General features: G+C 47.3%; 2 protein-coding genes across 6 annotated transcripts; one reads left to right on the top strand and one right to left on the bottom strand.

Moving 5' to 3' along the window:
- Positions 1–919: 919 nt before the first annotated feature.
- On the bottom strand, positions 920–11,427 carry NFKBIL1 (NFKB inhibitor like 1). 4 transcript variants are annotated; one of them, XM_069563287.1, is made up of 4 exons: positions 11,279–11,427; positions 9,854–10,130; positions 1,825–2,046; positions 920–1,697 (listed from the first exon to the last, which is right to left on the bottom strand). In XM_069563287.1, exons 2-4 carry the CDS (start codon positions 10,116–10,118, stop codon positions 1,108–1,110), a joined length of 1,077 nt encoding a protein of 358 aa, XP_069419388.1. In that variant the 5' UTR covers positions 10,119–10,130; positions 11,279–11,427; the 3' UTR covers positions 920–1,107. The 4 variants fall into 4 exon arrangements, with proteins under 4 accessions (XP_069419388.1, XP_069419386.1, XP_069419389.1 ...); XM_069563285.1 differs by lacking the exon at positions 11,279–11,427 and adding an exon at positions 10,528–10,732; XM_069563288.1 differs by lacking the exon at positions 11,279–11,427 and adding an exon at positions 10,624–10,716.
- On the top strand, positions 10,750–13,740 carry ATP6V1G2 (ATPase H+ transporting V1 subunit G2). Of its 2 annotated transcripts, none has more exons than XM_069563290.1 (4): positions 10,750–10,795; positions 11,677–11,760; positions 12,039–12,139; positions 12,650–13,740. In XM_069563290.1, exons 1-4 carry the CDS (start codon positions 10,768–10,770, stop codon positions 12,821–12,823), a joined length of 387 nt encoding a protein of 128 aa, XP_069419391.1. In that variant the 5' UTR covers positions 10,750–10,767; the 3' UTR covers positions 12,824–13,740. The 2 variants fall into 2 exon arrangements, with proteins under 2 accessions (XP_069419391.1, XP_069419392.1); XM_069563291.1 differs by lacking the exon at positions 10,750–10,795 and adding an exon at positions 10,892–11,055.
- The last annotated feature ends 66 nt before the right edge of the window (positions 13,741–13,806 follow it).

Here is a 13,806-nt window from a genome sequence, read left to right on the forward strand (position 1 = left end):
ATTCCACTGGTGGTGTAGGGTGCGGAGCTGTCTGCAACTTCCTACCCTCGTTCAAGGGAGCTGAAGAGGGGACTGAGTTTGAAGAGTGGAAGAGATGGTACTCCCACTACCCTCCCATCTTAGGAACCCTAGACCCTCTCCCACCACCTGCCAGGACCTTTTCCTTAACCTCAGGAAAAGGGGATGTTTATCTGGAAGGCCAAGACTGGGCTGCCCAGAGATGGAGCCCAGGTTTGGGATGGGGGCAGAAGGTGGCTGGAGGAGTTGAGAACTGGAGCCCTGGAGGAGAGTCAGGACTGAGAAGCCTGGGACTGATGGCCTCGGGTGTGGATCTCTGGTTGCCCAAGAACAGACAACCCAGGTTACATAATTTGGCTCTTTCCGCCTCCTTCCCCTGCTCCTAATTTTAGTAGCTGAAATTCCACTCCCCCACAAGGGCTCTTCCCTTCTCCTCTCTGCTTCTACCTCCCATCCTCCCACCACATTCTCATGGTCCCCCAGCTCCAGGTGCCCCCAATTCAGATCATTCAGTGACTCAGCAGAGGGAAAGCCCTGTGTTAGGGGAAGAGGGTGTTAAGTGGGGAGGAGGATGTGGTTCTGGCTGGGGAGGGGAGGGAAACTAGCTTTGTTCCCCTTTTTGCCTCTGTTCACATCTATTCCTCCAACTGCTGACTGAAGAGTGGAGAGGAGCCCAGCATATGAAGGGGAGAGACTGGAGGGCAGACAAGCTGGGTCCTCTTAGCGCCGCCCTTATGGGTGGGCAGGGGGCTTCTAGTCTGCAGCAGAGGGCACCAGTCAGTATGCGCCTGCATGGTGCAGGGGTATAGGAGCTGCAGGTTTTGGCATGTGGAGTGGGAAATGAGAAGTCATGGGTGATGAAAACCACAGTGATGGAAAAAGGCAGAGGAGACACCGGGTGTGCAATGTGGAACCAGGTCTTATTAGGAAATGGCAGAGTCAAGGAGCAGGGTGGTGGCCCGCATCCCCCCACCCCCACTCATTACAAGTTTTGCTCCCACCCCATATCCTCTGCCCTTCGGTACTGGCCTCCTGACCTTAACCTTCCTACTGTCTTGCCCTTCCTGCAGTTTCTCGTTCTCCCCTCAGTCACTTGAGGGCCTCTGCGTGGCGATTCAGGGCCTGAGAAAGGGCTGTCACGGCTCCCATCACTCGGCCCAGCTCCCAGGTCTCAATCTGGCTTCGGAATCGCTGCAGGAAGCGGTCAGGGTGCCAGCGGACCTGCTGGACCCTCAAGTACCTCCTGAGAGCCCCCTGTTCCTCCAAGGGGGGACCCCTGGCCACCAGTGCTGCAGCCATGGCTTCTGGGTCCCCTCCCCCAGGGCAGGGCCAAGGCACATCACCGAAGCGCCAGAGTCTGCCCCGCCCTGCGCCTCTGGGGTGCTCTGCCCGGGGCCCGGCTCTGGCCGGCTCCGGAGCGCGATCCCCGAGCGCCTCCTGCGCCCTCCGAGCTCGGCTCTCACGCAGTTCCTCCTCCTTGGCCCGGGCTCGCTCTCGAAAGAGCCGCTGCTCCTCCTCCTGCTGCCGCCAGCTGTGCCCGGAGCCCTCCGCCCGTGGGGGTCGGCAGGCTCCCTCTGCCTCACGCCGCTGCTGCTGGCGCTTCTGGGCATGTTCCCGGGCCATGCGATCTGACCAGGCTGAGAAGGACTCGGGCTCCTGGGTCTCATGGGAAGCATCATCTGTTTGGGAGGGCAGGTGGGGGTGGTCTCGGAGAGGCCGTGAGGAGGTGATGGGCAGCACGGGAGAAGGGAGCACAGGAAGCCAGTGGGGAAGAAGGGCGGCTGTGGATGGAAATGGCATCCTTACCTTCAAATCTCCCGATGACCTCCTGCCACTCGTCCTCCAGCTCTCCCTGCAGCTTCTGTCTCCATTCCCGTTCCTTAGAGGCCTCATCTTCCTCCTCCTCCTCAGCAGAATCCCAGGGGGGTCCCCAGCCCAGAATCTGCCCTGGGGTCTCCCCATCCTTATTCTTTATTCCCATGGCAGAAGGACAGCGACTTAGCAGTGGCAGGAAGAAATCCGTGTAGGCTGTTGACGGGAGAGCAGTGAGCACAAATTAGCTAGGAGGGCCGCCATCTTGAATCCGGCAGGTCATTCACTCCCTTGGTCTTAGAACAATGGAAGGGTTGCCCACACGGATGCCTCCTGGGTACTATGCAATCATCCTCACTGACAAATACTTATTGATACTTTACCTCATGAGTAACTGTGGTAGTTTAAAATATTCTGTCTTTGCAGACCAATTTGGTGTCCTGGGAGCTCCGCTACATCAAATGATATTTTCTAGCTTGCCTCCCTTTGCCTATATATTCCATTTTTTGGCTTGAAAAATACTGTTACTTTATACTTTTTATTGTGTTCCTCATCCAAAACTATATCCTATATAGAATACCAGAACACCCTGATCTGTACCATTATAAATATACAAATACATAATATTTTTCTTTTTATATCACTTTTCAATAAACTGAGAAAAATAAATATTCTCAGGGAAATTTCTCTCAGCCAGCCTTAGCCAGGGGATGCTGAGAGGGTAATAGAGAGGTAGTCCAGTAATGAATTTAAGCCACTGATGTTCCCAGCAGCAAGGCAAACTCTTTCCAAATGACTGCTGACCTAAGGCAGGGGAAAGGGGTTGAGACAGATGCTCCCAACCTAGCTGACAGGAGGCTGGGGGAAACCAGGAAAGGGACTGACATGCCTGAGCTCCCCTCTTCCTGAGTCCTGACCTCAACGCACCTGGTCCATTATCAGCTGAGTGCCAACACTGCACCTACCAGTGCCCCCCGCCACAGCCACCAACACCCCCTGCACTCCCAGGACAGAGGAAGGTGAATGAGGCGCCCTCTCTTCCTGTAGACCTACTTTTTCTCCCTAGGGCAGGAGGAAGTGGGCCAGCAGTCTTTCAATCTTTATTCACTGATGCTAGAACATACTGGCTGCCTGGCAAAACGATGGGACAAAGGAAGGGCTGTCCTGTCAATACAAGGAAGGCACAAGAGAGAATGGGTCCAGCCTTGGCTGGCCAAGGCCCACTGCCCCCCACCCATCTCCTGGCACACTTGAGTGTCACTCAACGCAAACCACATCAGGATGGGGGGTGGGGGAACTTCTCCTTAGTACTGATGTGACCTGTCACAAGCCCTCCCAACCTGTCCCACCCAGCAACTGGCCTTGTCTTTCAACAGCTTATTTGCAGGTGTGAGGGTGGGTGGGTGCTCAGGTCTGCATGGGAGGTTTTTAAATTCATAGGTTTGAAGGGGTAAGGCCTCCAACTATAAAACACTGAGTAAAATCTGGTACAGCATATATATTAAATGGCCACTAAAGATTATGTTGGTGTGGGGAAAAAGCAGACTGCAAAACTGTATATAGGATCCAATCACAATTGTGTGAAAAAAGAGACCAAATCAATGGTTGAAAAAAGCATTGGAAAGAAATATGTGAAAATTCTAGTTTCAGGGTGGTAGACTATGAGTAGCTTTCCCTCCAAGTTGTACCTGATATTTTAATGTGAAAAGGACATAATTAATATGAAATTTTCTTTTCTTTTTAAAGATTGAAGAACAAATTTAATCACTGTTAACAGCTAGGTGTGGTCCCTTTTCAGTCGTGTCTTGGTGTATATAAACACATATGCACGACAATTTCTTTTCAAGAGTTACATGTTGTTTGGTAACTTGCTTTTTTCATTTAGCAGTTCATTTATAATTTCCACAGGAGTATACATAGACTACCTCATTCTTTTTTGTGACTGTGTAGTGTTCCATTGTGTGTATGAAACAAATCTTCCCACCCCCAATAGAAAGACTTTGTTTCCAAAAATGATCAGTCTTATACATATGTGTTTGTGGACTCCTTACACTACTTCTGTGGGGTAGATTCTCAGAAGGGGAATTTCTGAGTCAAACAAAATGTGCAATTTTGCCAAACTGCTTTCAAAAAAATTTGTGCCAAGGTACACTCCATCAAGAAAATAGGAGTGCCTAATGAAATTATAGTTTTATCACTTTTAGGAAACTTTTTATATATGATAAGGAATATTATTCAATTATTCTTGAAATAAACTAGGTAATTATCAAAGTATTTTAAAAAAGAATTATGAGTGTCTGTGAAGTCCTTCATCAAATCTGAATATCACCAACCCTTTAAATTTTGCCCATCTGATAGATTAAAAAAAATGACTTTATTAATGAAAGTTTTTCATATTCATATTCTTTGTCTACTTTTCCCTTGGATAATATACAGATAGATATGAAAGTTATTTATATAATATGGATACCCATCCTTTGTGTTTATTTCACATATATTGTAAATATTTTCCTCTGTCTTTTCAAAGTTTTTGTCATTAAATCTGTGTCTATTTTCAACTTACAGATTTTGACTTTTATTTCATTCTTAGAAGGGTTTTTCTCCACTCCAAGATTATGCCCTTGTGTTTTTTCCTACTATATTTATTCCTAGAAAAAAAAATTTTTTTTCAAAAAAGGAAAAAAGTACCAAGTATATATGATAAGCAACCTATTCCTACCACAAGGTATGTTAATGTATTTTCATTTTTGCAACATAATTTTATATAAAAAAAACCATCAGAGATAAAACTAAAGTTTTCTTTGATACTGTCTTCCAGGTTTTATCTCCCCAGAGAAAACCCTTTCGTGAATTTGAGACTTTCCTGTTGCATTTAGATGTTTAATCTGCTGCAATTTATTTTTGAGTCGGGTGTAAGGTAAGACTATTTTTCTCCAGAGAAGACAAATGGTCTGGTATCATTTATTAAATAGTTCACCACCACCCTCTCCAGTTATTTGAAACACCAAATTTACTGACAATTTAACAGTACGGATCAACTTTTCCCAATGTTCCGTAATTCATATGTTGTACTTTTATACTGGGAAAAATAAATGTGAAAAAAAGCTTTGTGGCGTAAACACATACTTCATCTTAGTGATGGAAGCACTGTTCTTCACCCCAAAATGAGACACGATTTCTGTCTTAATGAGATGTTGATACTAATTGGTACAGAACACTTAAAAAAAATGCCAGATCAGAAGTTTATATTCAGTGATGATTGAGATGCAGAGGAAGAAAAGGTAACAGTGGGCGGGCTGGTAGGAGAGGGCTTCTAGCAGGAGGTGGGGGCCTACACTGGGTTGTGAAGGGAGAATAACTTAGCAAGGTGGAAAACTTACTAGGGCGGGCAGGAAGGCGACAGGCAAGAGGCAGATAAAAGACAGACCTGCTTGTTGAAAACAGGCTCGGGGTCACTGAAGACAGTCATGGAGCAGGAGTCTCAGGTTTGTGGGTGTGCCGTGGGAGGTTAAGTTGGAAAGGCAAAAGGAACGTAAACCGGATGGCCCAGTCATCTGTAAAGCAGGGCCACAGCCTACTTCTACTGAGCAGATCAAAGTGGGTAATGGATGGGAAATGTCTCATACTGTGCTGGCACAGGGCAGAGGTGCAGTGAATGCTACACTGAGGAGATAAAAACAAAAAAATCAAGCTGGCTTTGGACTTATTCTTTTTGCAAAGATGGTGACAAAACGACCCTGTTTGTCATTGTTCACTCATTCTTGCTGAAGGCAGAGAATGGCTATTGTTGGATTAAGGTATGTTTATACAGGGTCTTTGACAGCTAAGACCACCTCCCTAGGAAGTGTTACCAAAAGCCTCAAAGGTAGTGGCCATTTACTGGCATCTCACTGGGTGTGACAACCCAGCCCAGCCAATTCAGAACGAACTGACACATCCCTTGGACCCACCATGGGAACTGAAGGGAAATCTACCCTCCCCCAGAAGATTCTGGGTCATTTCACCTGTTCAAAGAAAATACCTGGATTTTAAGGCAGAATGGTCCCTAGAGATGGGCCTTCCTACCAAGGAGTTAGAAGGCCACCTGGTGGTAAGGATGGCAGGGGACCAGGAGGAAGGAAAGCCTGAGAGGGCCTGGAAGTGACCTGAGTGTAGGTGAAATTTCAGCAAGGTCCTGAAGTTTCTGGGCCCTGTTTTCCTCCTCCTTAAATGGAACCATAACATCAACCTCACATGCTTCTTAGAATTCAATACACTGAAGGAAGCACCTACCATAAAAGACACTTCTGTCACTAACGAAGCCTTAACCGAGTAATAAAAGAATAAAAATAACAGCACTTCTCATCTTTTGCTGTTGTTTAGTCACTAAGTTGTATCTGACTTTTTGTGACCCCATGGACTCTAACCCGCCAGGCTCCTGTGTCTGTAGGACTTTCTGGAGAATACTGAAGTGGGTTGCCATTTCCTTCTCCAGGGAATCCTCCAGATCCACGGACCGAACCCACATCTCCTGTACTGCAGGTGGATTCTTTACTGCTGACCGCTAGGGAAGCCCTACTTATCATCTAGTGAATACCAAAACTGCACCAAGTGCTTGCCTCACTCGCCACAACCTCCATTCTAGAGAAGCAAATTAGGTTCACGCAGGCTAAACTGGAGAGGGCTTGACACACAGCCCATTAAGCGGCAGGGCTGGGACTTAACGGGGTCTGAGGTCTGCCTCGGGCCATTCTGCTCCGTTGTCATATACAGTATCAACTGTCAAGTTGGGTGCCTGCACTTTGTAAACCTCGTCTCTTTGTTCTAAGTTTAAAAAATATCTGAATAGGTCAGCCTATCTCACTATGTTAGGGGAACTAAACAATAGGGGATTTTTGACTATATGGGGGAGGTTTCGGGGTGTAGGTGAGGTTCCTGTACATAAGTCTTGCGGAGCTAGGGGGGATGACAATAGCAATCAAACTGAGTTCAGATTGCTCATCCACCAAGAGATTTTCATCTAACGTTCTTACTCTAGAAGGAAAGTCTCTAAAAGGGGAAATGGCGTTTCACCTGTTATTTTCTTAGGGAGAGCTGCACCTCTTCTGAGCTGCCTCCACTGCCACTACAGTATCAACAAGTCCCCATCAATATCAAAGGCTTTCCAGAATGCAGATATTTGGGAGATTTGATAAGAGCTGATCTGAAAGTACATATAGTTGACCCTCCATAGCCTCAGGTTCCACATCTGCAGAGTCAACCAACCACAGACCTAAAATATTCAGGGGGAAAAAAAAAATTCCATAAAGTTCTATAAGCCAAAACTTGAATTTGCAGTTTGCCTGCAACTATCTACATAACATTTTCATTGGATTAAGTATTTTAAGTAATCTACAGGAAGATAGTACATGGGTTATATGCAAACATCACACCATTTCATAAAAGGGACTTGAGCACCTGCAGATTTGGGTATTCTGGGAGTGGGGGGTTCTAGAACCAATCCCTCTCAGATACCAAGAGACAATGGTACACTGTATATCAGGTAGTCTGGGAGAGCATGGCTAGCCCTGGTAACCAAACATGTGAATGTTTCTGCAGTGAAATGGATGAATATTGACATCAGTAGGATAACAGCATATCATAAATAGCTTAGCTTCAGGTTAGGTTAGGTTTTTGTCACCAAATGAGTTTGGTGGCAAGCTGATGAAAAAATATGGTTCTTAGAGTGTTTCTGAGTTTCAGAACTGTGGGTAAAGGAGTATGGATCTATTAATACCCACAGGAACAATGGCCAGTATCTAGAGTGCTTATCATGTGCTGATCACAACAAACTGGAAAATTCTGAAAGAGATGGGAGTACCAGACCACCTGACCTGCCTCCTGAGAAATCTGTATGCAGGTCAGGAAGCAACAGTTAGAAATGGACATGGAACAACAGACTGGTTCCAAATAGGAAAAGGAGTACGTCAAGGCTATAGATTGTCACCCTGCTTATTCAACTTACATGTAGAGTACATCATGAGAAATGCTGGGCTGGATGAAGCACAAGCTGGAATCAAGACTGCCGGGAGAAATAGCAATAACCTCAGGCATGCAGATGACACCACCCTTACGGCAGAAAGTGAAGAAGAGCTAAAGAGCTTCTTGATGAAAGTGAAAGAGGTGAGTGAAAAAGTTGGCTTAAAACTCAACATTCAGAAAACTAAGATCATGGCATCCAGTTCCATCACTTCATGGCAAATAGATGGGGAAACAGTGGAAAGTGGCAGACTTTATTTTTTGAGCTCCAAAATCACTGCAGATGGTGACTGAAGCCATGAAATTAAAAGATGCTTACTCATTGGAAGGAAAGTTATGACCAACCTAGACAGCATATTAAAAAGCAGACACATTACTTTGCCAACAAAGGTCTGTTTAGTCAAGGCTATGGTTTTTCCAGTGGTCATGTATGGATGTGAGAGTTGGACTGTGAAGAAAGCTGAGCGCCGAAGAATTGGTGCTTTTGAACTGTGGTGCTGGAGAAGACTCTTGAGAGTCCCTTGGATTGCAAGGAGATCCAACCAGTCCATCCTAAAGGAGACCAGTCCTGGGTGTTCATTGGAAGGACTGATGTTGCAGCTGAAACTCCAATACTTTGGCCACCTCATGCGAAGAGCTGACTCATTGGAAAAGACTCTGATGCTGGGAAGGATTGGGAGCAGGAGGAGAAGGGGACGACAGAGGATGAGATGGCTGGATGGCATCACTCACTCGATGGACGTGAGTTTGAGTGAACTCCGGGAGTTGACGGACAGGGAGGCCTGGTGTGCTGCGATTCATGGAGTTGCAAAGAGTCGGACACGACTGAGCGACTGAACTGAGCTATCACGTGCTGGGTGCTTCATTATGTACTGTGTCAGTTGATGCTAAAAACATCTGTCACGACATGGGTGCTTTGAACACAGGTGTTATCACTGTGTAATTCTACAAAGTACGACAGAGCAGAGACTATCTAGTTAGGCTGCTGGGATACAATCCTTGCTCTACCACTTAACAGTTGTTTGACTTTGGCAAATTACTTCTCTGTACTGTTTCCTTATCTGAGAAGTGAAGGTTGATGTTAGTGCTTATATCTTCACAGGGTAGTTGTGAGGATTAAATGAGTTGCTTCGTGAGAAGTGCTTGTGTGCTTAGTCCCCCAGTTGTGTCTGACTCTTTGCAACCCCATGCACTGTAGCCCGCCAGGCTCTTCTGTCCATGGGGATTCTCCAGGCAATAATACTGGAGTGGGTTGCCATACCGTCCTCTAGGGGATCTTCCCAACTCAGGGATTGAAACCAAGTCTCCCTCACTGCAGGCAGATTTTTTACTGTCTGAGCCACCAGGGCAGCCCTAAATGAGTTGCTTTATGAGAAGTGCCTGGCACACAGCAAAGGTTGCTACTAATTAATTTTGCACGGGGACAAATTAAGCATCAAGAAAGTTTAGTTACTTGCCCAAGAACACGCAGCTGTTAATTGTGGAGCTGGGATTTGAATCCATGCATTGTAACTGCAGAGAGTACCCTCTATCTTACTTTTCATACTACAAGCAAACAACCAGTTAAGAGAAAGAAGTAAGCTACTAACCTAGATATTGTGGCTCAGACCGTACAGAAACTGCTTGCAATGCAGGAGACCCAGGTTTGACCCCTGGGCCAAGAAAATCCCCTGAAGAAGGGAATGGCAACCCACTCCAGTATTCTTGCCCGGAGAATCCCATGGACAGAGAAGCCAGGTGGACTACAGTCTATGGGTTGCAAAGAGTCGGACCCTACTGAGCAACTAACATACAACAATCTAGAGAGATGTGAAGCTTGAGTACCAGTTGCTGTTTGGGTAATCTTGGGCCCTTCAGACAGTGGTAGCTCAGTAATGTGAAGGCATAAATGATAGCCATAAGCCAACTTGGTCAAATACTTCCCTGAGTCCCAGGACCAAAAAACTAGCTTATTTCTTCTACCACTGGCCTTCATCTCAGACCCCATCAGTTGCTCATGACCTTGTTCCCCACCAGGCAGACTCACCATCAGGGCCCTGGCGGGCAGCGGCATGCAGCGCCGTGTCCCCATGGCGGTCCTGGTGGGCAGGGTCAGCCCCAAGCCGCAGCAGAAGGCACAGGGCAGGGGCATCATGGCGGGCGCATGCCCGGTGCAGAGGTGGGGGCTGCCCAGCATCTACATCAAGGCCTGGGTGTCGCTGGAGAAGGGCTTGGGCCCGGACCAGCCGTCCTGCAGACAAATAGCGACGGAAGCGACGCTCTCGGCGTTGGCGACGGGAAGTGGAGGCCATGGAACTCTTGGGCTGAGGAAGAAGGATAAGAAGGCAGCAGTCAGGACCCCAGCCTTGGATGGTCCCTCCCCCTCCATCTCTGGCATTCTCTCTGTTTCTCCCTTCGGTTCCCCATTGCTTCTGACAATTTTCAACAAGAAATGAGGCCAATCCGAACCCTCGTCCCTTTACCAGATGAGAAGTTTGAAAAAAATTTTGGGGGCGCTGGGGTCACATTTTTTTTTAAATGTAAAATTTGAGAAAAGGATAAATGATTACTTAGAGGCTCATTAGCCCAGGTAAATTTCCATAAAGGATTGTTATATAATACAAAACAGAATGATGGGGGAAATTTTTATCAATAGATACCTGAATTTTAAAAAGTCACAGACAATTTCAAATAATGATCTAGAAATTGAATATAATGTACCCGGCAGACAGATGTAGAGGCTTCTCCCTCTGGGACTTGGGGGGAGGGGTTACTCATCAGACCTGCCCCCCCTGCCCCCCCCCGCCCCCAAAGTACCCCCGGAGCAGTAGGCCCGAAGCCCGTGTTTAAGAAGCTCGGAGGAAGGGAGGCGGGAAGGGCGGAGACACTCTAGACTGACGGAAGTGGCGCAAGCCCAGAAGCAGGTAAAGGGCGGAAATGAACTGTGAGGCGTGTTACCGGATGTCGTTCCTCCCCGAGGGGGCAGGAGGTATTTACTTGGCCCAGCCTCCGGGGGGAAACTAGGGAACTTAAGATAAAGGGTCCGTCTGAAACCGGAAGTCTGGAAGACAGGCGAGGAAAAGGAACAGAGGCAAAGGCTCTTGGAGAGTTTAACCCCGCCTCCTTCAACTGGGAGGAGAGAGGAGATGGTTCAGTGATAGACGAAAAGATGAGACGAGAGAGAAAACAGAGGAGATAAAGACAAGAAAAAAACCGCAGTTAAAATGCAAAACTAAACCCCAAACCACAGTAAGGCCAAGGAAGGGACAGATCATAGAAGAAAAATACAGTAAAAGACAAGGAAAACAACTGTAGGACAAAGCAAATGAGATGAATGGAGAAATTTGGAATTGGAAAGATGTAGCGAAAAAAGATGGAAATGGGAGGGAGAAAAAAGAGTGGAAGAGAAGTTGGAAGAATTCAGAGAAGCTCAGATATTCTATTCCCAACATACCACGCATAATTTCCTTACCTCCTTACCCCATTCTCAATCTCTCTCTGCCGCCTTCTTTCCTAAACATTCTTCTCCTTTCGGCCGCCGCCCCCCATTTCTTCCAACTGGGAAAGCTCTGCACCTGCTGTAGTTAGCGGGCAGCTTTGGACATGGTCTCTGCTGCCACCAGGCGGTAATTCTGAGTACTGCCAGTGTGAGAGGTGGGAAAGGAGGACCAGCCATCAATGGGAGGATCAGTTTGGGGGAGACACCCGGCACAGGAGGCTGAGCGAAAAGGGGAGCACTAAGACCCAGGGGGAGTGAAAGTCTGCAGCAAACAGCTGAAGGAGGATTAGGCGTTGTGGGGAGAGGGAAGAGGGGGAGCCATCTGGTACCTTGGTGGCTTCTGAAACAAACAACATCGGTCTTAACAACAGAAATGGCCAGTCAATCCCAGGGTATCCAGCAGCTCCTGCAAGCCGAGAAGCGGGCGGCTGAGAAGGTGGCAGATGCCAGAAAGAGTGAGTCTCATTTTTTCCTTAGAATTCTGGAGAGAAAATTGGAGGTAGAGGGACAGCAGACATTTGAGTCCTTGGGATAACCCAAGACTGATGGAGAGAGAGCTGGGGGCTGCGGTTGCTTTTAGGAGGGAAGAAATGGGTGGGTGATGAGAATCCAGTTCTTGGCTGACAGAGAGAAGGCAGTAACTTTGGGGGAGAGACTGACCCCGTACTCTCACAGTGTGTGTGTATGGGGCAGGGGTCCTACCCCCACTTTCAGTCCGTCCTTCTGCCTCCAGGGAAGGCCCGGCGTCTGAAACAGGCAAAGGAGGAGGCACAAATGGAGGTGGACCAGTACCGCAGAGAGAGAGAGCAAGAATTCCAGAGCAAGCAGCAGGCAGTGAGTCGTGGGGGAGTTGAGATGGGACCCCCAGTGTGCATGTTGGATATCTGGTGGGATGTGTCCAGGGTGATTCCACAAGAAAAAAGGTGGTCAAGGGTCACTGGTGAGGTCAAGCTTAGTTGTATGTAAGAGAGTTTGGGAGTTTTGAAGGACTCGTGTAGCTGGTGCAGGTGGGGGAATGGCTGAGGTCTATGCAGGGTATGATGACATTTGGGGTGGAGGGCAGAGTTTTATGGGCACAGATGGTGAGGATCCTACAGTCTGTTGTAGGATGATGCTGCATGTCAGATCTTAGAGGAGAGGGCATAATGTTGGTCTCTTTGGTGTCCAGATATTTCTGTGGATGCGAGTGGTGTCTATCTAGACATTTCCAAGGGTGGGCATGACTCTGGAGAGGGCCTTCCTTCCTGGCCTTGCTCCAGGACCCTTCCTTCCACGTGCCTGGATGCTTCTTTCTCTGTTTCTGCTTTTTCTTTTCTCTCTTCCACCCTTTCTCCCACTCTGCAGGCCATGGGCTCCCAAGGGAACTTGTCAGCTGAGGTGGAGCAGGCTACAAGGCGCCAGGTGCAGGGCATGCAGAGCTCCCAGCAGAGAAACCGTGAACGTGTCCTGGCCCAGCTTCTCGGCATGGTCTGTGACGTCAGGCCCCAGGTCCACCCCAACTACCGGATTGCTGCCTAGGACCTAACCTAGGGCCTGACTCCTCCTCCCAGTTCCCTCCTGCCAAGAAATCCTCAAGTCAAAACCAACTTCCACCATAATCCTTCTCTCCCTTGCATTCCCTAGAAATTCTAGGAAGCAGGATCCAATGATTCTCCTGTGAAACTTAGACATACCCTGCTCAGACCAGAATCTCCTTATTGCTCTTTTACCAGGACCATGTAAACTGCCAAGTCACCTTCACTCAGATCCTTTGTGAAATTTTTAGCTTGGAGAAGTAGGGATGTGGAAAACACTGACTTCAGGGCCAGGCAGGCTTGGGTCCCTCCCCTGACTTTGCCACTTGCTGGCTGGGCATCCATGACAAGCTACTTAAACTGTAACTCCCGTGTCCTTTGTAAGGCTGGAATAATGCTACCTTGTTGTTGCATTAACTAGAAAGCCTTCTGTAAAGAGCCTAGCATGGCTTCTAATAGCTGGATTCAATAAGTGACAAATCTGTGATATTATAATGACCCCCTGCTCACCTGCCAAAACCTAAACACAGCTGTTTTCTCACTTCTGTCTGTGGCTTTCTAATTCTACTCATTCATCTTGTGACCCTCCTAATTCTCTAGAGAATTGGTTCTTCCAATCTTTCTTTTCCCAAAGACCTTATGATCCCTAAAAAGATGAAATGATGGCTTTATTTAGCTTCTCTATTGTGGTTCCAGGAAGCTGTTTGCATTTTTTAGCCTTTTTGTCTCTCTTAAGTTGGTCTTTCTCTTTACTGGTTTTCCCCCTTTTCCTATTTCCCCAAAGAACCATCAGTTGCTTACTGCTTCCTGAGATCTAAAGTGATGTTGCGTCCCCTTGTGTGCATGACCTTCCTTTTACATCCTCAACACTTTCCCTTTGTAACAATAAAAGTGTCAATAAAATAATTATGGGCAAATCAACTGGTGGGTTGAGTCAGCTTCCTTTTGCTTCTCATTTATCATTTTCAGTCATTTTGTTCCTTGCTT

Source organism: Ovis canadensis, chromosome 20 (assembly GCF_042477335.2).
Source record: "Ovis canadensis isolate MfBH-ARS-UI-01 breed Bighorn chromosome 20, ARS-UI_OviCan_v2, whole genome shotgun sequence".
NCBI lineage: Eukaryota > Metazoa > Chordata > Mammalia > Artiodactyla > Bovidae > Ovis > Ovis canadensis.